Genomic DNA, 27,911 nt, shown 5'->3' with positions numbered 1-27,911 from the left:
TGCGTGTGTGTGTGTGTGTGTGAGTGTGTGTGTGTGTGTGTGTGAGTGTGTGTGTGTGTGTGTGTGAGTTGTCAGGTGGATCTGTGATGGGGGTAGACTGGGAAGTCCGTGGTTCACGCCTTTATTCCCGTCTCTCTCCCGGGCGTGTTGTGTCCGCCCTCCCCTCATCTCCTCTCCCCTCCCCGCTCACAAGTCATGATGGCGGAACTGTAGAGCTCGGGACGAGCAGGAATGTGCCCCCCCGTGCTCGTTTAGAAATTGTACATAGTTATTTATTTATTCATCTAACTTCACATATTTCCCCAACATGACCCGTTGGATTCCTACTAAAAAAGAGAAGTACGGAGTCGGTAAGTCCTCACTCAGCTACGTGTGTTTTGCTGGTGGACAGGTCGCCGAGTAAACACCCAGAAAGTACTGAACTAACTTCAGGGGGACGGGGACTCATTGTAGCAGGGAAACACAAGTTATTGGCAACTTTGTTCTTGTTGGTGGTGTTGTTGGTACACGGTGGGCAGCAACACTGCAGCCCAGCAGGATTTCACAAAGTTTTTTTTTTGTTTGTTTTATTTTGGAGCTGCAGAAAAGTTTACCCTCCGCGCTGTGCTGGGTATTTGGACTGTAGCGGGTCTTTATTTGTATAACTGTCCCATCAGAGGAGGTGGCGAAAAACTGGAAAAAGGCCACACGTTGAAGGAGCATACCAGTCATGCTTGTACTTCACATCAGAGTCGACTGGACTGAACTGAGCCTCCTCACGGACTGTGGGCTCCACATGGGATCCAGGTCTGGGACTGTTTTAGAGATAAGACATTAGTGGTATTTGTTTCCACGGGGCTTCCCTGCCATAGTTAGTAATAAGCGATGACTGATAATCATGACTGATAATCATAAGTTTTAGAGTTTCTTATAGCTATATATAAAATGTGGGCTGCGATGCCGTGGAAAAAGGTGCATCGCTTTTACCTGTACCTGTGCGTGTTTGTGGGCTTGCTATGTGCAGGCATGTCCACGCTATCAGGTACCTGCTCCACGCCCTTAGCGGCAGTCAGCACAGCTGTTGGCTCAATCCTTCTCTGGGTTGCTGTGATGACTTTATACCCAGCACAGGTTGGCTGGTCATTGGTTGCTGATATGACTCACCACTAAATCTGTGCGTAAAGGTGCAGCACTTTTTTTTTTTTACACCCAGTGTTTCCTGGTGTGCAGCAGAAGCAAACCTGAACACACCTCTTATTGTGTTTCTGGAGCCTGTGTGAATCAGAGGCCAGGACTGGAAATAACCTTGGATGTGTGTTCTAACCTCAGCCCTTTGACTGACTTTATCTCAGGTTTTATACAAAGCATGTTGTGCACTGTTGGAGTTATGAGTAAAAACTATTTAACCCACAAATCCAGGTGGGTATGTAGTGCTCTGCAGCACAAACGCTTCCTCTCTTGATTATTTCTGACCTTGTTTTAGCAGCTGATGCTGAGGTTTTTTTTTTTTAATTTAATCCTTTTAGATCCCAGTATGGCGCTCAAAACTGCACTGCACGATTGTGTGTAGACTGTACTATTCTTCTGCCATTCGCCTCAGAAACAGGACAGGAGTCACTAACACTGTACTTAATCCTTAAAATGCCATTGGACCCTGTACAAGGTCTTATATTTATAATCCGATTAGTCAACCCAGGCAATGTTCAAATACAGGCAACTTACATTTCGGGATGAAAGCGGCAATCGCAAGGTTTCTGATATTATCAGTTATATCATGCTAGCTAACAGGAAAATGTGGATAATATGGGGCTTAAGATATCAGTTCTTTTATGGTGAATCTGTGACACCATCATAACAGCATAGCTTCTTAATTTTCACACCCTGAATTGAAGCATCGTACTAGAGGCTCAAATGAAAAATCAGCAGGTGAAGAACTGTGCACTCCAGGATTAGTTTAATTTCTTGCATCCCTGTTTTTATCTATCAGGACATCCGGTGTCTGTGTTAGTTTTCAGGACAAGGTGTCCTTAATGAGGTGTCATGTAAATGTTTGCGTGATTTTTAATAAAGCAGCACAAAGTCTAACATTTCTCTTGTCAGTTTACATGGATGACTTAAAATTTTGAAAAAGAAAAAAAAAATCCAGGGGTGTGGAGGTGGAAAGATGCAAGGTTGGTGGTTGAATTGCATTATGGGTAATGTAGGTACCTAGTTTTGATTGGGAAAGACATTTTTCAATAAAATAGACTACATTGCTGGTCTGACTTCATCAATGTTGATCTTATTTATTTCTTAACTGTTTAAATGTGAGTCTAACATTGATAACTGCAGTAATAAATATCTGAAGGAAATATCCAGACAAAAAATATTACAAACTATATCTCATAGATTTAAACATTTAAATAGAAATTAAACATGCTCTGTTTTGAATAATGATTTGATTAAGCAAAACAACAATCAGTGAAAACAGATAAAGGTCTCAGTGTATGTGCACTGTAGGCATCATGTAGCTTCACCATACTTGTTGCATATTGGATCATAAGTGAGAAAACCATCTTCATCATGTACAGTACATTGTATCGGTGTAGTTTGTTTGTGTGTATAATGCTCTTCATATAATACTTCATATGTATTAATATAATATTGTACTCCTAATAATTTGACTATAATACCCTACAATTGCTTGCAAGCAGGAGTACTGCTGTACAGTAATTACCTTAAGTTTTCTTTAGAGAATTATACCTGTAATTGTGTGAAGTAGGTTTTGAGTAATTAGTCACAAGTTCCACATGATGATATTATGCAGTAGCAGATAAAAATGACATAACCTATAGGTTGAAGTTTTCTTCTCTGCCAGTGTTGCATGTACCAAAACAAATCTAAAGCCATTGGGATTTGCAGCCCCCATAGATCACAATCATCACACCCCTGCTTGTTCATCTTGCAGTGTCAGACCTGACTGCAGCTGGTGATTGGAGATAAGTGTTGACCTTGATGTTAGTTTTGATGGACTCCCCAGATGGTTGGTCAGTCATGACTTTTAAAACTTAATTTCTGAATAATTCATTTAATTCATTGGCAACCTGGGAATAAGACATTTGTACTTTTTTCTCATTCAGATAAGGCAATTGTAATTTTCTTTCTGTTAAATGTTGCAGCAAGGTTTTAAGCTAGAATTAAAAGATGAGCCCACGCTGGTCTAATTTTATTCCCGTTTGCACTATTAGGATTGAACTTGAGAATTAACTTCCTGATTTATGGATAACCTATAAGGACTTATTAGCTGGATCGCTGTTTTAAGAGCTACAGATCGTTTCTGGCTGTCTAGACAGTTAGACAGGACGCAAAAAGCATTTCTACAGAGACTTTATGTCTTGAAAAGTCCTGCCTGAGTAGAACTGGCTCAACAACAACTTTAATAGACTGCTTTAACCTAATTAGGTTTTCTACAAATACTGTAGTTATCCCTACTTTGGCATTACTTTAAATGTGCATACTTGAATTGTTGTTTTACATACACAGCATATCACTGAAGGGTAGTTTACTGAAGACCTGTTCAAATTCATGCTATAAATTAGGTGTTATCTAATACCCATGTCTCTGCTTTTGATTTGAAACAAAAAAAGCTGTTCTTTTTTTATTGGACTGATTTTTGTGTTTGTAATAGTTTGGTTAGTTGTTTTTGAGCTCTGCTGTACAAATGAAAATGATAGTTGTTACTTTTATTACATCAGGCTCCATTTGTGCAGCACAGCATATACTGGCCCATTACCGGTTGATTATTTTTCTTATTTCAGGTTTTTGATTGTTCGAGCTAAGAATCAGAGTGAACTTGGTGGATGTATCTTTTTGTACAATTGTATATTCAAGACTTGGTAGCCACCTTCTACTCGTTTGCAGCTTTTTTTTTTTTTATATGTAGTATGTGTTATCATGATCATAACTTGGCCTGGGTGTTGTGTTGCTGTCACATGCAGTCAGTAATGAGAACAGTAGATTGTCTTTGTAATTTTTTTTTTATACTTTGATGAGCTGCCAGCAGCTGCTCAGACTGTTCAGCCGTGGTGTTCTTTAATTGCAGCTAATTCACTTCTATGATAAATCATTTAGCGTGAATCAGGCTGACTTTGATTTAACATTAGTATGCACATTAGCTTGAACCTGAGTGGATAGAGGCTTTATTGGAATTTACAGCAGCAGCTACAGGCTCGGTGTTTCAAGTTCAAGAGGAAAATAGTGTGTCTCAGAGTTGTACAGATGAGCCATGCTGCCAAGGCCCACGCTGACAGTGTGGCATCACAACACACTCAACTGGATTCCTGCCATTGGCGTATTGCCACGCTGTTGCCAGGCCCGGACACTGTGTCAAGTTGGTGAATGGGCCATTGTCACTCTCTGTGTGAGCAGAGGCAGATGTCATTTCTTCAGTGCATGTTTCATTTGATGTTGTTTTGGCTGCACAAATAATTTCCTGGTGAAAACAAATACTCTTTCAAGAATTTAGAGAATGTTACTGACTTCTTTTTAAATGAAACAACACAGCATATTTGGATTTTAGGCATGGACTTTCTGTTCATAATATTGCACTTTGTTTGGTCAGAAAAGATGCAGCTGCTATGATGAAGAAAATCATATCTTGATTTAGAAAAAGTAAAATTAGAAAGCCTTTATTGGTAGTGTTGTTTCTGAACCCTTTTATTTATTTATGTTTTGATGACTAGATAAGGGATTTCACAGTACGGCATCATTCGCATGAACCTGTGCAGGTGATATTAAGAACACAACCAGCACGGGTCTAAGCTAATATTTTAGGAGCCCATGGGCTGGCTAAGCAAACAGACTAAAAACTGAGTGATTCCCTGTGGAGATGTCTGCCTGTGCAAATGTTTTTCATAAAAAGCTTGAAAAATCTATCAGTGAGGAGGAAGTCATGGAGAGAGGGAAGGCTAGTCACATTCAGTGTTTTGTCAAGTTTTGGTATTCATACTGAGGTGTGATAAGCTGAGCCAGTTGAAGCGTGCTGTGAAATCTAGCCTCCAGCAACAAGCATTATCACCATGCAAGTCAGGGCAGAGCTCTGCTTATAGTTCCTCTATCTCACCATGAGAATGAGTGGCTGTGCAATATTGCTGTGCCCTCACGTTATGACAAAGACCTTTGCTACAGTAATGTTTGCCAAGGTTTCTCTTTTGCAACGTATGTCTGGTCCTTTGTGTGTTTGTGTGTGCGTGTGCGTGCATGTGCGTGCGTGTGTGTGTGTGATCCCTCCCATACGTGTCCTGGCTAGAGAGTTAAAAGGAAAAGAAAGGAGTCACCTCCAGGAATGTTGTTGGGTTAATAAACTGAATGTAGGGCTCACTGCAGAGCTGGTAGGCAGAAACAGAACCTGCTGAGTTTAACTCCTGACCAAAGACCACAGTGGGTGATGATGTCAGAAAAATAGAAGATGTGACGACATCGCTTGTTAAGCTCAGCCCCTCGCTGCTGACACTAAAGATACCTGCTCTAGTGCCCTTTATTTGCTGGAATGTTAAACATAGCCCCAGGGTGTCGATTTCAATCGAGAGTCATCAAGCTGCTGTACAGGTCTGAGTCATAGACCTGCTCCATGAGCACACAGACACTTAGAAAGAGCAGTAAGATAAGGAATGAATCAAAGATCAAGATCCTCTGTAGGTGTGGGTCCAAACCATGCAGCACAGACGTTGAATTTGTTATAACTTTAAAAAAAACTGACTTGCTTTTATGTACACTGAGTCTCTGAAAAGGGATTTGGGTCTTTCATAATCCAGCGGACCTTGAGCCGGATAACAACATGTCATTAAAAGAGTCGGCGAAAACCCTTTCAGTGTTAATAAAATTTACTGAATGTTGTGTGTCTTCGTCATAATGAGACAGTCCTGCTCTGTCCTTCAGCAATCTACAATTATGATCCCAGTGGTGAGCAGGAGCTGTGTCTGCAGGTGGGGGACACTGTGCACATACTTGAGAAATTCGAAGGTGAGTGAGGCCGAACACGCAAACAGGCCCTGACATGTTCCTTTTCTCCTTGTCTGTGCAAGCTGACGCAGGAATTTAAATGAAATGTAGGGCTACCCAGCACTAAATATGTTATGCATAGTAATGTAAATGACTCTTTAACACGGTCCCCCTGACTGACTGTACTGCCGTCCCTCCTGTCTCATGTGCTGCCTTTCTCGGTTCCATTCATTTATATCTCCGCAGGCTGGTATCGGGGCTACACGCTACGCAAAAAATCACAGAAGGTATAGACACCATTAGTGCTCGACTATTCTGTAGCCAGTGTTGTAATGTGTATGCGCTGATTGTACCTCATTGTTTCCACAGGGCATTTTTCCAGCTTCCTACATCCACTTAAAGGAGGCTACAGTTGAGGGAATAGGGTAAGATCACATATCAGTAAACATATCATCTCGATGATAATCCACTTTGCTTTTAGTTTGCTGCCCCACCTTGTCATTTGCCAATAACATTGCAGTGCACTTGTAATTATCATAAGTGAGGATTCAGTAATGCTTTTCTTGGCTGTGTAGGGACCCCATCTAACTATTTATCATGTATAGAAATGCACTTGAGTCTGTCCAAATTATATAAGATGATCTGTGAGTGATGAGCTGCTTTTCCAATATTTTATTGTTCTCTTCTTGTGGCTGGTAGCCAGCAGGAAATAATAATTCCAGCAGATTCACCCTTGGTGCAGGAGATCGGGGCTACTCTGAGGGAATGGGCACAGATATGGCACAAACTGTTTGTGGTAGGTAAAGATTACCTCATTCTTATCAGCTGTTCTTTCTAGTACATACAGTCCTGTACACCTCTGATTTCACCACTTTCATTCCTGTAATAAATGTATTGCTGTTATTCACCTATTTATCTGACAGGCGAACAAGACATCTATGTTCAGGAGTGTGCAGCAGATGGCTTACAGCCTCATCGAGTATCGATCGCAGATAGTGTCAGGAACTCTGCCCAAGGATGACCTTGTAGAGCTCAAAAAGAAAGTCACAGCAAAGATTGATTATGGAAACCGGTATGAGATCTGCTGCCTTCTTCTATTGCAATGAAATGCCTTCTCACATAAACAGCATTGTCAAGTTTTATATATTTGTGTTCATCTCACGCTGTTTGATTTCCTAAGGATTTTGGGGTTGGACCTGGTGGTGCGAGATGAAGCAGGAAACACGCTGGATCCTGACCGGACCAGTACGGTCAGTCTGTTCCGGGCACACGAGACCGCATCCCGCAGTGTCGATGACAGGATACAAGAAGAAAAGGCAGGATTTTGTGATTTGTTGATGTTGTCACATATTTTTTCCCCCTTTTCTCCTTTCAATTAATATCCTTGTCATTGCACTGCCTGGGGCCTTGTTTTCCTCTAGATGCGGCTACAAAACCTGGAAATGAGGCGTCAGACCTTGTTCAGCACGGTGCATACCTACAGTCTACTCATGAATCTGAAAAACTTTGTGTGCAACATCGGAGAAGACGCTGAGCTGCTCATGTCTCTGTATGACCCTGACCAGTCTGAGTTCATCAGGTCAGAGATTATTTGTTAATTTAGTTTGATGTTGTTTTGAGTCTGGTTGCACCCAGAAACTATCCATATAAGTCACTGTTATTGTTGTATTGGTCTGTCAGTCCAAAAATTTCTAACTTTTTACGGGGCTGAAGGGCACACAATTCAATCTTGCAACCAAGCAAGCAGCAACTGTACCACAATAACAATTTCCAGTGCTAGAATATGTGACCTGGCAAAGCAGTGTTTTTTCCTGGCATTAAAAAACAGAAAAACTCCCCACATCAAAATGTATCTTAATGTAACAATAACTGATGTTACTCTATGTCATTTGTCGGAATATGACAGTAATTACCTGAGTACTACTGCAACTACTACTAGGTCTAGTACTGCAATCACTACAGCTGCTACTTCGTCACTTATCACAGCAAAAGTTCCAAAGTGAAGAATTAAGAGAATGGAGAATAATAATGACAGCTAGAGGCTGTGCATTATTGTCACATAATTCAGCAACGTTCTGATGTAACAGCTCCAGTGCTGTTTTAAATTACTACTTAAAGCTAGCAGGCTGCTCGTTTCAGGCGTTATTAAGCTGCTGTTTCTTCTGCTTGCTGGAGTAGAAAAGTAACATTTCTAGTCTAAGGTTGACAAAAATGATTCCAGCATAAGTAATGGAAAGCATTAAAAGAACCTCTAAGTATAAAAAATGAACAAATTCCTATTAAGTGGATCTTACGAAGGCTAAGGGTCAACCGGGAACTCTGACCCCCCTGTAATGGGCCAGGGTGAAGAGGTGATTATCACAGCAGATAGGAATTTGAATTTTCATAGCAGAAACATCACATTACATCACTAATGCCCTTAATGAACACTGTGTCCCCTTTATAGTGCCATTAAACTTGGCTTTTCAGCATTACCTGTGTTTTGCAAATAAAAATGTACGCTGTAAACAAAGTCTGTAGGGATCAATACACTTAGGTTGTATTCAAAATATGACAGCTGGACTTTATCTGGTAAGATTAAAATAATGCAGAGTTTTGTTTTTTTTTTACATTACTTACTTTTTACATTTTGTATATTTGTTGATGCTTTACCTAATGTGATCTCTAACTGTGAATTTTATTCAAATTCATGCAGTGAGAACTTCCTGGTGCGTTGGGACAGTATGGGGATGCCTAAAGAAATTGAAAAACTCAACAACCTGCCAGCACTATTCACGGTAACTGAGTCCCAAACCAATGAATCCATTCCCTCTGCTTCGAATATGAACAATCCCAAATGCTGCCTGAGCACTGTGACAAAGCAGACAATTTGCTCCTGGATCGCTCCTAATTTACAGAAAGTTTCACTGAATGGCTCACATTCACGGCACGTTTTTGAAAATTTGAATACATTTGCCTCCATTATATTGCTGCAATTTATGTTAATGGCACAGTCAGCAGTTCCAGGCAAACTTTATTGTGTTAACCTGTATGTGTGCTACCAGCAATTAGTGCTTTAGAATGTGGAAAAAAAAAGAAACACAACAATCACGGCAACATGCTGAAATTTTATTGTCACATTTATTTCCTCAAAGCACACAAGTCAAGAGCCCTTTGGCCTGAAAAAGCAGCCAGAAAAACAAACACATAAAGATGTTAGAAAGGTGATATGTTTGAGGTTTTACTGCATGCTTCATCCTGATATATGCGCCTGCTGGTCTGCAGCTCCAGTCATATGAATGCACATAATGACACGCTAGTGATAAGTACAGCCCACTGCCTTTTACGTATAGTGCACATGATTTCTCAGTGTGCTCTAATAAATCATCTTTGTGGATGTGCTTTGTGTCCAGGACCTGAGCAGCAGTGACTTGATGAGGCAGCGACTTTTTCTGGTGTGTCAGATCATCAGAGTGGGCAGCATGGAGCTCAAAGAGGGCAAGAAACACACGGGTGGACTGAGGAGACCGTTTGGTGTAGCTGGTGAGCTGCTTTTCCACACTTCCCAATTCAACAAAAGAAATGCTACTCCTTCCTGGTGGTTCGGTTGCATGGATATTTCTGCCAAGGTGTAAAAATGAAGGATCCATGTGCTGAATGAACTGGAACACCTGTTTCCTGACCTAGAAAATGCTTCCACCCTGCTTTGGCATTGGAGTCGGTGGAAATTGGTTTATAGCAACCGTCTTTTTGTTTTTGGCCAGATGATTAGTGGATTTGATGAGAAATGGTTTCCTATGGTGTTCCAGTTAATGAACTGAAACCAGAGTCAGAAAAACAAATGTTCACCTCAGAGTCACAATATTCTTAGCCAGGAAAAAAGTCAAAAACACTTTATGAAAAGAGCTCGGTGAAATGAACACTTCAGAGACATTTGCAAGCTGGAGATTGAGAACCTTCCCTCTGTCTTAATATGCTGGTTGTCTGCTGTGCCAGCAACAGATGAGCGAGATCCAACGCCTTGCTAAGCTTCTCTTTCCAAAGTAGAACATACAGTTTCTGGAGTTATGGTATGAAAATTAAGTGAAAAGTAGAAAATGCTCACTTCACTGTTATTTTGGCAGTAATCTATTACATCTGGTAAATTAGCTTGTCCTTGTGTCTGCTGTCTTACTGTGATTTTCCTGTTGTCTTTGTCATTGCAGTGATGGACATTACAGATATTGCCCACGGCAAAACAGACGAGGACAAACAGCATTTCATCCCCTTTCAGCAGTGAGTCCTTGTTTTGTAAAGTAACACAAGTGAGCATGAATAATGGAAAAGAAATGGGCTCGTGTTACATTTGCTTATTGTGTTCCATCACATCTTTTTCAAGGATGCAGCTTGACTTTTCATACATTGCATTTCAAGGGCAAATATAAAAACTTTTTGCAATTCTTAGTGTTAGCGCTTGTCAAAAACAGGCTTCAAGGCCATGTTTTCACAGCGCCTGCACAGTAGGGGGATGAGGATGATAATACATTCATAGAGATCCTTGATGGAACAGCCCCAAAAATATCTTGACTGATTCCTGACATCTGAGTCAAAATTTACCAAGGTTTAACCTGTTTCTTGTCTCACTGTGTCACAGTTCACTGTGTCTTCTTGAGGTGTTAGAGAATAACACATTTTTGTGGGGGTAGAATATTTAACAGGACTCAGACGCCTGGATGATTATTTTAAATATTAAACATGAATTCTTCTTTTTTTTTTTTTTAAAAACCTGAAGTGCAGATGCTAATCGAACCTTAATCACTGTTTCTGTTTGCACATAAGTTTCTGCTCTTAAAGAATAAAAAAATCGAATTCTCTAAGTTTGTTCCTTACAAACTGTGTCACAGAACTACTTCTTAAGCTTTCCAGTCTTGAATTTATATTTCATTAGCACGGAGTGACCTATTTGCCACTGGTAAGAATGAAGTAGATAACTGCAAATTAATAAGAGAAAGATCAGGCTAAATTCATTTTCCAACAGGCAATGGGAACAGGATCTGTTTCTAAAACTGGACCAACAACAAAGCACAAATATTTTATTTCACTGTTTTTTCCAGTTGCTCAACATTAAGTCAGTCCACACGCTTAATTTTTCCTGCAAACAGTTGTCACTCACTCTACACATTTTACTCATGAGTCAGAAGTAGGTTATATCATCTGGATGTGAGAATTGCACAGTATTTTGAGAATTGTAATTTGCATTTGACGATTGTGCCATATCATCTGAAAAACAATGACCGTTGGATACATTTTTACAGCTAACTGTACGGTTTGAGGTGGTCTTGTACTCACAGTAATAAAGCTCAGTATAGTGTTAGTACCTTGTTGTTTGCTGTATGGTAGTAACTTGGGGTAAGTGGTGGGTGGGGAGAGATAATTGTGCATGTTGTCAAAAGCCTCACATTGCCTATGCAGCCTCTCCATCCATTTGTTTGTCACCTGTCAGAGTTGACTTCAGTTGGCAGCTGATTTTTTTTTATTCTCATCCCAATGCCTCTCACCGTAGGATAGCTATGGAAACCTACATCCGGCAAAGGCAGCTTATCATGTCTCCGCTCATCCCATCTCGAGTCATAGGAGAGAATGAGCCGCTCACTGCTGTCTTCAACAAAGTCATTGCCACGCGGGAGGTCAATCACAAAGGCCAGGGTAAAATGAAGTACTCACAGACAGACAGCGTCTCCCCCTGTGATTATACAGGGTTGCTCTAAATTGACCTTTTTGTTTTGAGGGAAATAAATTACGTGCGAGCGGTCTACAGGGTGTATCCTTTCAGTGTATGCCTCATTGAATTTCTTTTCACGTTTTCTGGCAGGGCTGTTTGTGACCCTGAAGCTCCTCCCAGGGGATCTTGCCCAAGTCAGGAAGGACTACCCCCACTTTGTGGACCGCAGCACAGCCATCGTCAGAAAAATGGGTTTTCCAGAAATCATCCTCCCAGGTGCATCAGAGTCTTTGTTGCTGTTCACTGCTCTATATATATGATGGTCCTGCTCATTTTAATTGCTTACAAAGCCATGAAAAGGGTTCATAAATTTTCAGCACCCCCACCTGATAATCTGTTGTCCTTTCTCTAGGAAATGTGAGGAATGATATTTACGTAACCCTGCTGCAGGGAGAGTTTGACCGTGGTAAAAAGAAGACCCCCAAAAATGTAGAGGTCATACTGAGCGTGCATGATGATGAAGGCAAACCCATGGAGGTAAAATCGACCAGTGGACGATGGATTGCTATGAATGATTGTTCATAAATTCATGCTTCCTAGACGCTGTATCCTAATTATTCTTGTAATGTATTTGACTTTTTCTCTAGTGCAAGCATAAGGTTCACATTTGTGATTTTGAGTTAAATGTCTCAATTATTAGCTGGATTGCTGGATTTTTCATACAGGTCCATCGTCACTGATAACCGAATATCTGCAAAACTAATGACGTGCTGCTGCACTGTGGTAGTTTCTGTGAAGTTTGATTGCAAAGGCATCAAACAGCAAATTGATATAGTTCCTGTCATGTAAATAAGTGTCCTTCATCTATCTCTTATAGAAAGCTATATTCCCTGGGGCAGGATATGATGGCATCACCGAGTACAAGTCTGTTATTTACTACCAGGTGAAGCAGCCTTGTTGGAATGAAACAGTGAAGGTAAGTTCACGTCAATGACGCACATGTGCAGCTCTGTGCTCTGATCATATCATCTCATGTTCTCAACTTAGTTCCTCAAATGAATTTAATGTGGTTCAGTTATCAGCTGAACATGCCCTGTGGTCGGACCCTGCACACTTCCCTTCTAGGGAATATGACGGCTCAGAATGTTCTACTTGTTCAGATCTGCCACAGGCTAACTTTTATTCTGTATGTATTATCCTGTATTCACACTCCTCATAATAGCCTGACCTTTCTCCCCTCACTGCAAGGTGACTATTCCGATTGAAGATGTATGTCGCTGTCACCTGAGGGTGATGTTTCGACATAGATCCTCCCAGGACTGTGAGTGTCTGTGCTTTATTTGTATGGAAAAAAAAAAACCTGCATGTAATCCTGCCACAATGTTAGACACAGTCAGAGTGGCTGTTGGTGGATCTGTTCTTATCTCACACTACTGTATATCCCTTAGCCAGGGACAAATCTGAGAAGCCCTTTGGAATGGCCTTCGTCCGGCTCATGAGAGGAGACGGTACCACTCTAAAAGACGGGAGGCATGAACTTATCGTCTATAAGGTACTGTTGCAGGATGCTGCCTTTGTATTTTTATTTTGTCTGTAATTTAATTCCCCTCCCCTTAAATAAGCAGGAGATTATTTATTGCTTTTATCCAATTACACCTAAGTCAGTGTCTTGAATAGCTGACAGAGGATAGATGGACTATGCAACAATCCCTCCTCAGTCAATAAATATGAAATTAAATCTCCATCAATCATTATGCTTCATGATTCATTTCCTATTTTATCAATTTCCTAGGTTGATATAAAAAAAGCAGAGGATGCGAAAGTTTATCTTACCTTGCCAGCCACTTGGGCTGAAGTGGAGGAAAAGGAGAAGCAAACGGGGAAGCAGTTCCACCATTCAGGAGTGATTCCTGTGACTAAAGACAGCTTCCAGATCTCTACACTAACCTGCTCCACGAAACTCACTCAGAATGGTACTGTAGGGCACCATTTCTGTTTTTCCTAATTGTGAAACTCCTTCATACTTAACAGCTCTCCTGTCACAAGTCATCCTTAAGAAATGAAACTGATTCTACAGTGGATAGCAGTGCAGTGCCACCATTGTTTTCTCCCTTCAGAGTGACTTGAAATTAATGAAGCTGCTCTGCGTTGCTAATATTCTGCTGAAGTGTTGATGTTGATTGATGCTGATCTAATTAGGTTTATATTAAAATTTCAGGCTTTTAACACAATTCCCTTAACTCATGTAACAGACTGAGCTGCTCCTGCTCAGTGTTTTCTGTTTTGTTGATGTATTTCCAGTGGATCTACTTGGCCTCTTGAACTGGAGGTCTAACCCTGAAGCTCTGGACCAGATCCTGCAGAGGCTGATGGAGGTCGAGGGAGGGGAAATTGTCAAAGTGAGTTATCCTTCTCTCCCAAATGCTGCATTAAATATCTAATATTTTTCTAGAGTTTATAGATGTTGTTTAATGTCCTTTTTTAATAGCATTTCTGTAATCAGTTTCTGTTTTATGTACAGTTTCTCCAGGACACCCTTGATGCTCTGTTCAACATCATGATGGAGACCTCAGAAAAGGACACCTATGACACCCTGGTGTTCAACGCCCTGGTTAGTGTTTGGTGACATCATAATGCAAACATTTACCATCCATGTATAATATAATCCTGATCCTCCAGGGTAGGAAATTCTATACAACAAAAATCTGCTACATCAAACTATTTTGATGTTTTTTTTTTTTAACTTTTCCCTAAATTTAATCTCATTCTTGTGAAATGCTGAAAATGATCAGTGGTCATGATGCATTTTTGATGAATGATTGCACTCACCGCTAACCTGAGTGACAAATGCATTGCATTTCCTGTGACTGCTTCACAGTAAAGGTCACTATGTGTTTTGCCCTTTGGAGCAGTTTTGAGACCCTATTATACTCCATCAGACCTCATCAGACTGAACAGATTCAGGCTTCGGCCCTTAATGTGACGCAGCAGCAGTATGATGTTTGGTTTATGTGGGCAGTAACTTAATGCAGCTCTAAAATTGTGCTGAAGACGGTGAACTGTGAACTGCAGACTGTAAGGTTGATATCAGTTGAATAAAATACTAAAGAATAATACCAGATCACATACATGCATCATTTCCTATGAATCCCCCATGTGTGTGAAAGTACTTTGAATCCAGAACATGAGAACTAATTACAGATTTTAAAAAAGCTTGGTAAACAGTGCTCTGATTTTCGTTTCCTCATTTTATAACTAGGTTTTTGTAATCACTCTCATTGGCGACATCAAATTCCAGCACTTCAACCCAGTCCTGGAAACTTACATCAACAAGCACTTCAGTGCCACTTTGGCTTACATGTGAGTCTCCATTTCACCTTTGATGGCATACACCTCTTCATGATGTTTATTTTTAGTGCTTCTTTTGCTCTTCATCTCCACCTACACTCAAATTACCAGCAGTCTTTAATGCCTGACTCATTTACTGTCTCAGGAAGCTAACCAGGGTGCTAAACTACTACGTGGGCCATGCAGAAGAGCCCGTCCTGACTGAGAGACTCTATACAGCACTCAAAGCTCTCAAGTACCTGTTCAGGTTTATTGTACAGTCCCGGGTCCTCTATCTCAGGTATCAGAAGCTTTGCCACGTAACAGTCCACTTGACGCACTCCTCTTCTATTGATGACTTTTTGTGACGCAAAATCTGACCTTGATTTTCAGATTTTATGGGAACAGTGAGGATGGGGATGCATTCTTCAACTCCATCCGCACCCTTTTCCTGTCTTTCAACACCCTTATGGACAGGCCACTGGATGAAGGAGTCAAGATAAAGGTAAAATGTTTGTACTGTCAAATGGAAAATTGTGAAAAGCTTGAAAATAAAATAAAAAATGCAGCAAGTCAGACTATGAAGACATTTTGATTTTCTGTCCTAGCATTTTTAGGTTTTGAATGTAAATGGGTGCCCAGCTGTGAAACTTGGGCTACATTGGGCAGGTTATTGAAAAATTTTACAAATTAACTGTAAAGTAAGTGTGGACCCCATGGTCACAGTCTCAGTAAGGACAGGAAAAAATCTTGTTTTATTAGAGAAGGAAAAAACCCATCTCCTTGCTTCAGCCTGATGAGACCTGATTCTTTGCTCCTTTTCAGGGGGCAATATTGAAATATCTCCCCAGCATCATTAATGACATCCAGACGGTGTTTGATCCTGTGGAGCTGAGGTAACTCTTCAGAGGATTTGCACAGCAGGAAATGATAATTGCTTGTGTCGGTGCAAATGATCATATTTACCACTGAGTAAAGGAGGCGTTATTCTCAACTCCTGTTGCTGTAAAATCAACTCATCATGTGTGCTTCTCATTAGTCCTCTGTGACAATAATTACTAGATGTGAAGTGTGAATAGCATTAAAATTGTCACGGCTGCTCTTTTGGATCTTTTCTTTCATTCCCTTTTCAGTGTTCTCCTGGCGAAGTTCATTGAGAGTATTCCTGACTCTCAGCTCGTGCGTCAGAAGCTGGGCTGCATGTGTAAAATGGTGGAGAGTGACCTTTTCAGGCAGCCAGGTAGGACTCCTTGAGGCTCAAAAACCACATAATGACTTTTCACACAAGATGAAGGAGGGAAAATAACTCTGCTCCACAATTACACCTGCATAACAGTTTGTCAGGTCAGCGCCATCACGCTGTGTAATGTGTGTGTATGTGAGCGATCCAACAAGCACTATTTTTCTACAGATTGTCGAGATGTGCTTCTGCCACTTGTTACTGACCAGCTGAGTGGACAGCTGGACGACCACTCCAGTAAGCCGGACCACGAGGCGTGCGTTCAACTGCTCAGCACGGTGTTGGACAGCCTGGACCGTAAGGATGTGGTGAGAAGTTTGAATTCATCCTGTGACACAGATTAGAAGTTTAAAGGTTCACGACACCCAAATTACAGATAATAACATCTAATCAGAATGCGACCAAATTGAGTTCCCTCAACAGGGTGGCTGGGCTCAGCGCTTTGGAATAAAACCACTTACATTTTGCATTGAATGGACCCAGCTGAGGTAGTTCATGTATCTCTTTGGAGGAATTCCCAGCACATCCAGCTGGAAGGAAGCCTGGGGGCGCACACAGAGGATTTTTAGATCTTGCTGGAGGAGCTGGAGGATGTAACTGAAGAGAGAAACATCTGGGCTACCCTGCTTAGTAGCCTGCTGACACTGTGACCTAGACCAAGATTAGCAGTTGAAAGTGGATGAAAAATTTGTTCATGTAGATAATTCAGATTTAATTTACCTAGGTTTTGAGATATCCGTCTCAGAAATTACAGCCACCACCTCAATACAGTGGTGATGAATGGAATTTTATTTGTGACAGTCACAGTAGTGAAAAATGAAGATGTAAGAGTTGCAGCTGCATCTCTTTTCAGAGAGGATGTCCGCACTCAAGAGAAATTTTTATGTATTAGTTGGTACAGGTAATATTGTTCAGTATTGATTATTGATTGATCATTCTTTAAACATCATGACATAGTGAAAATATCTTCATTATAATCTCCTAAAACCTGACAATACTTTCTTTGTCTGATTTTTTTTGTTAATTATAATTAGGATAAGTGAGTGTGAGTGTGTGAGGTTGTCTGTCCTTGTGTGTCTATATGTGGCCCTGCGACAGACTGGTGACCTGTCCAGGGTGTACCCCTGCCTTCCACCCGAGAGAGAGCTGGGATAGGCTCCAGCAGATCCCCGTGACCCTGAACCAGGAAAAAGCGGGTATAGAAGATGGATGGATGGATGGATGGATAATTAGGATAAAAAGCAATAATTCTTCAGAATTTGGGATAGCTTGAAATATGTGGCATTCTTGCTTGAAAAATGACAAAATTCATTCATTCAAAATTCTCAGTGATATGTATCTCAAAACATGGGCGAACACAAATAACAGCAAAAATATGTGTGAAAAACAGGGTTTTTATAATTTGGGTTAATTGGCCCCTTCATACTGACAGCTCTCAGCATGTCTGTGTCGCTGTGTTTCGCCTGGTAATTATACCCAAGGCTGTGCTGTGTGTGCAGGGTCCGACCAGAGGGCATGTTCAGCTGATAATGGAGCGCCTTCTTCGCAGGGTTAATCGCACTGTCATCGGCATGGACAGAAGCTCTCCTCTCATTGTAAGACACAGCGGGGTGTTGGAGCTGAAACGTCCTTAATGACTTTGTCCTTAGCATTCATTTCAATATTAATAATACAGACAACAGCTACAGCTAAATATAGGAATAACATAACCATATAAAACACACCAAATAACATGAATACAGAAAGAGTAAAAGCAGGTTCAAGGTTATTTTGAAAGAAGTAATTGTGGATTTCTCTATGGCAGGGCCACTATCTTGCCTGCATGACAGCAATCCTGAAGCAAATGGATGACATGCATTATGCCCACTACATCAGCACCTTCAAGACAAGACAGGATATCATTGTAAGTGTCCTGGTTCCTCCCCTGTTGGCTACATCTTGTCCTGAAACATCTCATCAATAACATGCATTGCACCAGCCAGGCCACTTACTGCGCCTTAAGACAATATTGATTATAGACATTTCATGCAATGGAACGGACTGACATGATGAGGATGTCAGTGGGCCTCCATTAAGCTGTGGGAGCATTATGTGTGCCTGACATGTAGAAGCACATGTAGGTTTTTTTGTTCTTTTCATTGTTATTTATTGTATTCCTTTAACGGCGCCATCTGCATATATACAGTCGAAGTAAAACCTCCTCTCTGGCTTCAGGACTTCCTCATGGAGACGTTCATCATGTTTAAGGACCTCATGGGAAATGTCTTCCCCACTGACTGGATGGTCATGAACCTGGTGCAGATGCAGGTCTTCCTGAGGGCCATCAACCAGTACTCGGACGTCCTCAACATGTACTTCTTGGACCAGGCGCATTTCCAATTACAGGTATGTCTCGTGATCCTCGGCCTAAGTAGAGGTTATTTTTAATGAAACAGAAAATCAAAAGCTAGTGTTATGAGAATGTAATTATAACATTAATATTTCAACAACCCTCTGCCCCCGCAGCTGTGGAATAACTACTTTCATTTGACCGTGGCGTTCCTTACCCACAAAACACTGCAGCTGGAATCCTTCTCTCAGGAGAAACGAAATAAGATACTGAACAAGTAAAATCATTTACAATTCATCAAAAAGATTATTTAAATAGGGAAAACTTAATTTAACTGTCCTTTGATTTAAATTTGCCACAGATACGGAGACATGAGGAAGGCTATTGGATTTAAGATCAGAGATATGTGGTACAATCTTGGTGAGTATTTTGCACCATCTGACAAGGCTGCGATTAACATAGAGTTTGTGAAAGTGTTTATTCAGTGCCTGCCAGCAAAGGGAATAGCGAGACAATATTTTTTATTGTCCAGTTTCACACTGTGTTGTTGTTTTGTTGACCACATTATTAAATTTGTCATATGTTTGTTGTGAAATGAAGATGCAGCTTATTGCTTTCTCAAATCATAGTATGATATTTCTCTGTGATAATGTTTTGTTGTCCCTGAGGCCCCCACAAAATGAAGTTCATCCCAGCCATGGTTGGGCCCATTCTGGAGGTCACACTGGTGCCTCAGCCCGAACTGAGGAAAGCTACCATACCCATCTTCTTTGATATGATGCAGTGCGAGCACAACTTCAGCCCCAGACGCACGTTTGAAAAGGTAAAAAGCTGTCTCTTAAGTTCAGTGCTTTGGTGTGCTCTGTTTAAACCCTAATGAAGCTGCTCCTGGCTAAATATGACATTTTTATGATGCATATGATGACATATTTTTAATTCCTTTCTTATCTTTGCAGTTTGAGAACGAACTGATAACAAAATTGGATCAAGAGGTAGAAGGAGGCCGAGGGGATGAGCAGTACAAAGTCCTGCTGGAGAAAACGTAAGGCAGGGGAGCAGATCAAACAGAGAATATTTCTTTTATTCTGAACGTTGTTTAACTAGTACAACACAACGATCAAAAATCCCTCAGTTCCATGTAATAGGAAATTCATACAAGATTGTTTCAAAAATACAACAAAGGGCTCTCTGATTATGTTTTTGAAAAGTCCTCAAGTAGCCAGACAGACAAGACAGTCTCTCAGAAATGTAAGCAGTCTCTAATCAATAGAAGAAACCCCTGTGGTTCAGAATGTACAATCCCAGACAATAGGTTTTATTATGCTCATCAGGAGGAAAGGCAGACTTAAGCAAACTGAAAAGCTAGAAATTTACAGCTTATCACTTACAGCTTAAGAGTAGCATGTGAAAGATATGTTTCTGTATGAGCAGGTTACTGGATCACTGCAGACGCCACAGATACCTGTCACAGTCAGGAGAGGAGTTGGCCCTGCTGCTGAGCAGCCTGCTGGAGAATCTCCTGGCATACCGCACCATCACACATGACGGAAGTCGTGAGCATCGCATGAGCTGCACTGTCAATGTGCTGGTACGCTCTCAGCCAATATTTAACAAAGAGTTAACACTGTTTGTACATGCACATAAAGCAGTTACTAGTGCAAATTAGAAAGTCCTAAGGTTCTTTTTTTTTTTTTTTTTTTTTTTTTTTTTTGCAGAATTTCTACAAAGAAAAGAAGAGGGAGGACATTTATATCCGGTGGGTCAGGCGAAGACTTAGGCACCTGGTTTTTGCACTAAGTTGGTACCTGTATTTAACTAATGCTCTCTTGTGACCAGGTACTTGTACAAGCTGCGAGATTTGCACCTGGACTATGAGAACTACACAGAGGCAGCATATACTCTGCTACTACACGCTGAATTGCTGGAGGTCTCTCTTTCAGCTTAAACAGAAATCAGAACCTTTTACATTTGAGCGGCTTAACCTTTAGTAATATCACAGGGCTTCTAAGAGTTTTGATTTATGAGTTGTGTAATTTGCTTCCCCAGTGGTCTGACAAACCCTGTGCACCTCATCTGATACCTCGAGATGGGGAGTATATGTGGAACCAGCAGGAGCTTAAGGAGAGGCTCTTCCATGAGATCATAGGTTACTTAGACAAGGGAAAGGTGAGTATTAGCTGATGTGGATGTGAGCAGGTTTTTAATTGGATTATCCATTACTTACCCCAAAAATCCCATCCCTTTGAGTTAGCATTGTGAAACTAATGAGGACATTACTTAAACTCACATACCAGCTGGAGGTTTCCATGTTGTGACAGTACTTAAATTCCTTTACTGGCTGCAATCATATCAAGGTCTAGCTTCTGCTCTTGTGTTTTAATGTTCATGTTTGATGTCCACCTTTAACCGAGCCATGCATGTCTTCTCAGATGTGGGAGAAGGCCATCGAACTGGGCAAGCAGCTGGCCAAGATGCATGAGAGCCACATGTTTGACTTCTTGGAGCTGAGTCAGCTGCTGGTATGAGGACACATGCTTTATAAATCAGCCCCACAAACAAAATACTGTCACTCTTAAAATCTTGGAAACAGCAGAAATAAAACACTCATGTTTTCATTGTTAATGCCTCATTCAAGCTACTGAAATTAGCCTGATGACTAATGTGTGTCAGCTTACACAAGATGCAGTTAGTTGAAAAAGCGGAGAACCAATAAGTGTGTGTGTGTTTATCTACTTATCCAAATCATTTCCACCCAGATATCATCTTCTGATGCTGTGGAGTTTGTACAAATAAGACTCTATTAATAGGATTTCGCAGCTTCAGTCATTTTGTATGGTTGTGATCTAATAAACTTTGTTCAGTATTATGTAAAGAAAAAAAATTAAGTACCAGTGTTTTCCTTTTTGAAGATATTGGAATTATTTTCCTAACCACTAGCAAAATAATTACAACATACTATGTACTGCAGCCTTACCGCCTTCTCTGTCCTCTGTCATAGAAAAACCAAGCTGAGTTCTATGAAAAGATAATGCATGCGATGCGTCCGCAACCAGAGTACTTTGCCGTGGGATATTATGGACTTGGATTCCCTTCTTTCCTCAGGGTAAGAAAATGATTACCCCTCATGCGCCCATGTTGATGCAGTGAGCTTTTTCAAACATTTCTCAGGGCAATGTGCAACAATGCCAACAAGTTTATTGCCTTTTTGATGACACAAGATAATATCAGAATAAATACTCAAATAAAAAGCTTCATCATAATTGTAGTTTTTTTTTTGAGTGTCACTTGTATTACACACTTCTGCAGAACAAGATGTTCATCTACAGAGGCAAAGAGTATGAGTGGCTTGAAGACTTCAGCTTAAAGTTGCTCTCCCAGTTCCCTAATGCAGTCCGGATGACCAGCACAGCGCCCCCTGGAGACAACATCAGTAACTCCCCCGGACAGTGTATCCTAAATAACAAGCCACAAGAAAGCTCTTTGTTTATTACAATGTTAGCACTGTGGGTCCAGGGATGGCACTGACTTTGACGTTTGTGTGTGTGTTTTTTTTTTTAACGTCTCAACAAGTATTGAATGTGTTGCCATTAAATGTGGTGCGCATTATGTTGAATTGTAATTTCTTTTGTGATGCTTTTAACTTTTCACCCAGTGATCTCAGCAGATCAGGTTTTAAGCCAGTATTTTATTACTAAATGTCTGCAAACAACTAATGGCCTTCTGATAAGTCTGAGCTGATGATAAACCTGTTTAAGATTACAGTTGTTTAACATCAGCATGTAAGCGTGCTGACATCACAGTGCTAGAATGACTCTTAGTTTGACAATTAAGATTTACAAAAATCTGATTCAGCACAACTTTGTCTGCTCCCCCACTTAATTCCTGGTCTTATCCTTAGCTGAACTTCACAGACATCCAGTGCTTTACTGTCAAGCCTGTTCTCACTCTGCCACACCGATTTAAAGACAAGGGGGTTCCAGAGCAGATATTAAAGTACGTAACAGAACACTTAAAGGCAGATTTATTTTCCTGTGAATACTCTGGTATTTATAGTTCTCTGGTCAGACCACTAACTCACTTCTGTGCTTACCTCTTGCAGCTATTACAGAACCAATGAAGTGGACCAGTTCCAGTATTCCAGGCCCTTTAGGAAAGGGGAAAAGGACCCAGACAATGAATTTGCTGTGAACACTTTTTAAATTTCCTATTGAAGCACTAAGCTCATATATATAAGCATGCACCCATAAATTTCCCTTCCCACAAAAAAAAAAAAAACAATAAATGATCCTCCTTTTGCACATTTCACTCTGAAGATGGCATTTAATATTTTATAGCTATTTATTTTTGCCCCACAGACCATGTGGATTGAGAGAACAACTTACATTACCGCCTATCGTTTCCCAGGGATTTTGAAATGGTTTGAAGTGAAATCTGTCTCAGTGGTAAGGAGCAGCCTTCATTCTTAAATTGCTTTCTTTCAGGGGTTTCCAAGGGTTCTTTCACTTTGACTATTCCCCTAATTCACATTATTCTTAATGTAATTCATGTCCTGATGGGCAGGAGGAGATCAGTCCTTTGGCGAATGCCATTGAAACCATGGAGATGGCCAATGAGAAGCTGAGTAACCTCGTGCAGCAGCAAGCCTGTGATCAGTCACTGTCCATCAACCCATTGTCCATGATGCTCAGTGGCATTGTTGACCCTGCTGTCATGGGTGGTTTCTCCAACTATGAGAAGGTCTGCCTTTTTTCTTATAATGACAGCCTTTGCAGTGCAGTAGACAAGGACAAAGGAAAAACAGCATTTTTTAAAAGGTCGCCTTATTCAGAATCACAGGAAATCTCATATTCAAATAACCAAATAAGTTCAATTCTAATCCTTAAATGCTGATAAGGAAGACTGTAACGAGCTGCTGTTTAGCAGGTATAATATTTACTGCATTAGCATATCTCACATGTCAGCATGCTAACATCTGAGACTGAGGAGTGTTGAGTAGTGTTTTGCAGGTATTTGTTCATAAACAAGAGTACTGGACATAATTAAATCTTTAATTTGATCTGATTATTGAACTAGATGAAAAAGTTATTAGGAGGCAGTCTCTAGAAACCATAAATGTCTGAAGCAAATCTTTTGACAGTATATCCAGTAGATGATGAGATATTTCACCTGAGTAAGTAAAATCTTTGACCTGCTGTAGGATAGGTTAGGGATATCGATTCATCTTGGCGGTCATTAATGTACATACACAATTTCATAGCAAATCCTTCCAATATGTGCAAAAAGATTTCAGTCTGGAAAGAAAGTTGTCAAATAACAGAGTTATTTGAGTAATAACTGTTCCATATACAGAGTCATACTGGTGGCATGGATGTAATATGTTATGTTTGGACAATACCTAATGCTAAAAACCAGCCTTCAAATCCACTACATAGACAGATCCCTCCAGAAATTGTTTCATGGCCCCACTACTTGCAGGCTACATTTGTTGATTTTAGCTGTATGCTAAATCAGATTCAGTTGTTTGTACAGTTGCCTATTAAGTGAATGAAGTGGAAATGTAGTACTGCTATCAAACATTGCAAAATGAAACTAATAATAAATGATAAATCATAGAACTGCAAACATCAGTTTGTAAATTCTTTTTTCCTTAGCATGACTGCTGCGGGGCCTCAGGGATGTTATGAGCTGTGAAGTTGTATTCATAAGGGAGCTGCAGTGGACTCTTTGTCATGCTGCGCAAACCTGTTCATTGCTGCTTGCAGCAATATTTTAAGCAAGTGTGTTTAAAAAGTTGCCCAATTTTCATCCAGTTTTCATCCTGCGCAGGCATTCTTTACAGACACCTACATCCAAAAGCACCCAGAGGATCACAAGCGCATCGAGGTCCTTAAACATCTCATTGCCCTGCAGGTAAATACTCCCACCATCATTAGCATTGACACTGGCCTCAAAGCAGAACATGCTTTGTAACACTTTAGTGCCTGTCTTCCCCTCTAGGTCCCACTCTTGGCAGATGGGATTCGCATCCATGGGGAGAAAGCGACAGAGCAGCTGAAGCCCTTACACAACCGTCTGGTTACTTGCTTCCAAGACCTGCGGGAGAAAGTGGAGAAGCATTATGGCGTCATAACCTTGGTATGTTGCCAACCACAAACTCAGTTTAATGTAAGAGGGTGCCAACTTAGACTATTGGCCCTCTTGCTTTCCTATCAAATTTTCATTCAAAGCGGAGTGTACATTATATTAGTGCAGGACCATAAATCTTCCTTTAGCCAGTCCATTGCAAGCCTTGTTTTGCCTGTCATTGTCCTCCTCCCCTGCCAAGATTCCCCATGTGATGCTTAATCCCATTTGTGTGTCCCAGCCCTCCTCTCTCACTGAGAAGAAAAAGAGTCGTGTGGGCTCAGTGGTGATGCCCTACATCCTGTCCTCGACCCTGCGTCGTATGTCCACTGTGTCAACACTCTCCAACGCCTCCTCAGGCCTCTCTAGCAGCTCTGTGTCCTCAGACGGACATTCCTGCAATTCCTCTCAAGAGTCAGTACCCGGATTCGCTCACTGCTTCCTTTATCTTCCTTTTCTTCTATCTGGTTTGGAATGATTTCTGTCTTTGCTCATTTAAATAGCACTCTTGTTTTTCTGATTGTACATCTTTCTGCATCTCTTTCTCTGCCTCCAATTATTCACAAGCAGTTCCTTGTTATCCTGTCCCAGCGATCGCAGGGCCTCGGTTTTGTCCCGCTCAGAGGAGGACAACAGGATTGCTAGAAAGAACAGGAAGGAATGGAGTGTGAGCAAATCCCAGGTCTTAATGGAGAGGCAGTCAGACACAGATGAGGTAAGGCCTTATGTGGATGAGTTTTTTGTGCACCTTCATACATTATACATATCTATGCACTGTATGTATGTGTGTGTATTCTGTAAAAGGTACTGTTCTTTCACTCAGGTGGCTATATAAGCTGTTTGCAAGACAGTTTTTTGTTTTTCAGTTGTGAATTGGGAATAACTTCGTTATGCTTGGACCGTTTGACATGGATGCCTATAGTTCTGTTTTCCACTTTTATCCCTCTCCTCCTTTTATCCCGCAACTTTAAGACTCCTCCAGAGAAGCAGCAGAGGCCCAAGAGTTTACAGCTAGGAGACCGAAGGCTTACCCTTTCCCTGTTCCATGGTGTTTCATCCCAACTGAGCCTGTCTAACCCTCTCAGCCCGCTCCCTGCCTCTCCGCACACACCGCGCACACCGCGCAGCTCCAGTATGTAGCAACAAAACTACCTCTCTGACAAAAACGGCACTGCATGTCATCATTTTAGTTTCTCTTAAAAATATGCCTTGCACACAGAAAAAGGAGGAATATCATGCTTACTAATCTTGTGTAAGCACATTCTGCTCTATAGCACTAATCAGGTCACACACATTCACAGAGGCATGCGGTCTGAGACGTTATTCTTTTTCCTCTCTCTTGTGGTAGGTTATTCATCGCTTCTCAGTGACAATGATTCCAATATCATTGACACCCCAGGGACACCCCCACCCATGCCTCCGAAGAAACACCCACACGAGATTGACAACCCCGCGTTTTCTTCAGAGGTACATCTGCTCAGAGAAAGTAGCACCCCCCACACTAATGCATATTTAATGGTGTGTAAACGTTAAAATATTCTGTTTTTATTTTTATTTGAAGTCCTAACTTGAACTCCCTTCTTTCTTTCCCTATAGTTCACTCCTCCTCTACCAGTGAAAATTGAGAGCAAACCTCCTCCACCGCCTCCAAAGACACGGAAGTCAATGTTCCACTCATGAGCACAACCCCCAGTAAGGCTCTGCCAACATCCAGACCTTAAAGTTTCACTAATTCTCTGATTTGGCTGTGATGAAAGTGCAGTTTAGTTTGTGACACTGGGGAAGCAGAACAGTAGGGTACAAATGCAGGGCCATTTACAGGCAATATATGCAAGATAATTCAGGGGTAAAAATATTTTTCTTGATTCTAGGCTGTCCTTTGTTCTCGAGTTTTAGCTGTTTTGTTTTTAAGCCACAAGAAATTGTCATAATAGGGTACTACTCTGCAAAATTTGATATGATTTGTTTACCTAAGGTTGCTACACCTTAGGATTCAATATGTATTCTAAGCAGTAATAAAACAATAATTAGATGCTTATTTTTCTTAAAGAAAAGAAAGTTGTTTTTTTTTTTTTTTTTTTTTTTTACACTTCATCATTCACAGGGAAAAGAAATGACCAATACTGCAATGTAATATTGTGTTTTTATGTGTTAGAGTGACACTGGATGACTTATGTTCCCTGTAGCTGTTTACCGCCATTCCATATTTGAACAGAAAAAGCTGCATTAGATACACCTCAAACAGGAGCGGGGAATAGCCACCATGGGCAGAATGCAACTGATATTTTGAAATGTAGTTATTCTGTATTTGATGATGGCGTTCAATCAAACCTGATCTTTCAAAACCACAATGTTTCAGAAACACTGGATGGCATTATTGAGTATGGTGCAGATTGTGTATTTGTTTGTGATGTTAATGAACTGAATAGTGCTTCCAAACTGCACCACCATGATGTTGGTGTTGAGCGGAGGTATGTTTCTCTTTAAAGGGTTCGTTTGAAATTTGGGGGGATGGACTTATTTACTTTGCCAGCTACAGGTTAGCATAGTGTAGCTTAAAGACTGGAAATGGGGAATAGCTGGTATTTACTGTATTAGGCCTGCTAGCTGTTTTCCAGTCTTTGTGCTTGTCAGCCTCAGCTACAACCACAATGAGTGAATGAGTGTGTTTTCCAAAATTGTGAACTGGTCCTTTGATGAACCTAAGTGCTGTATGGTACAAGCATAAATGCCTTTGAAGTTCACTTTAATTTTATATTTCAGGTGTTGGTAGAGTTAATTTTTTTTTTATCAATTCATTATTAAAATTTAAATTATTTCTATTGATTGAATTTGAGTTTTTCCAATGTTTGGCACACCCGGTGTGTACAAAGACGGTTTATTCTTATGCAGTGTAATTTGAGTCTAATTTCAGCAGACTGCTCTAGTGTGCAAGGAAGCAATTCAGTTTCCCTGCCTTTGGAGTGCTAAATCTATGCATGTTAGCTCTCTTGAAAATGATGATTAAGTATTTTCGTTTTACTTCTAGGTTTTAAATTGTTTTACAGTGGATTAACCTTTATGTACAGTATACACTTAATAACAGAGAAATTTTATACAAACAATGCCTCAAGAGATAATGATCTTTTCTTTTTTTTTTTTTTTTTTTTTTACAAACAGTTTTTTATGACCGAACAAAAATAAAGACCAACAAACTTACAAGTTTTGGTGCCACTGGCTTTATTCTTATTATTTTCATTTTAGAAAGGCATTAC

General features: G+C 40.6%; 1 protein-coding gene across 2 annotated transcripts; it reads left to right on the top strand.

Moving 5' to 3' along the window:
• Positions 1–184: 184 nt before the first annotated feature.
• Positions 185–26,706, top strand: dock5 (dedicator of cytokinesis 5). Of its 2 annotated transcripts, none has more exons than XM_026322056.1 (51): positions 185–350; positions 5,896–5,979; positions 6,205–6,245; positions 6,328–6,383; positions 6,658–6,754; positions 6,882–7,030; positions 7,139–7,274; positions 7,380–7,537; positions 8,654–8,735; positions 9,351–9,480; positions 10,143–10,212; positions 11,480–11,622; positions 11,789–11,914; positions 12,051–12,175; positions 12,516–12,614; positions 12,887–12,959; positions 13,087–13,190; positions 13,431–13,611; positions 13,940–14,037; positions 14,160–14,249; positions 14,898–14,998; positions 15,132–15,266; positions 15,359–15,470; positions 15,791–15,861; positions 16,099–16,205; positions 16,377–16,513; positions 17,705–17,800; positions 18,010–18,108; positions 18,420–18,590; positions 18,711–18,811; positions 18,896–18,954; positions 19,203–19,357; positions 19,491–19,576; positions 19,966–20,122; positions 20,250–20,290; positions 20,371–20,461; positions 20,581–20,700; positions 20,964–21,053; positions 21,533–21,637; positions 21,841–21,982; positions 22,446–22,527; positions 22,634–22,718; positions 22,890–22,976; positions 23,095–23,271; positions 24,361–24,444; positions 24,532–24,669; positions 24,899–25,071; positions 25,249–25,372; positions 25,630–25,789; positions 26,006–26,124; positions 26,254–26,706. In XM_026322056.1, exons 1-51 carry the CDS (start codon positions 308–310, stop codon positions 26,335–26,337), a joined length of 5,574 nt encoding a protein of 1,857 aa, XP_026177841.1. In that variant the 5' UTR covers positions 185–307; the 3' UTR covers positions 26,338–26,706. The 2 variants fall into 2 exon arrangements, with proteins under 2 accessions (XP_026177841.1, XP_026177840.1); XM_026322055.1 differs by having other exon boundaries at positions 25,228–25,372.
• The last annotated feature ends 1,205 nt before the right edge of the window (positions 26,707–27,911 follow it).

Source organism: Mastacembelus armatus, chromosome 9 (genome assembly GCF_900324485.2).
Source record: "Mastacembelus armatus chromosome 9, fMasArm1.2, whole genome shotgun sequence".
In the NCBI taxonomy this organism is placed as follows: Eukaryota; Metazoa; Chordata; class Actinopteri; order Synbranchiformes; family Mastacembelidae; genus Mastacembelus; species Mastacembelus armatus.
Note: the sequence above shows the minus strand (reverse complement) of the source record. Positions and strands in the feature narration are given on the sequence as shown.

Bases quoted from the DNA above. Each gene is read 5' to 3' on its own strand.
- dock5 (XM_026322055.1), top strand. From the start codon at position 308: ATGACCCGTTGGATTCCTACTAAAAAAGAGAAGTACGGAGTCG. The intron at 6,246-6,327 runs GTATAGACACCA...TTGTTTCCACAG, and splicing joins TACGCAAAAAATCACAGAAG to GGCATTTTTCCAGCTTCCTA. The intron at 19,358-19,490 runs GTAAAAAGCTGT...TTATCTTTGCAG, and splicing joins CCAGACGCACGTTTGAAAAG to TTTGAGAACGAACTGATAAC.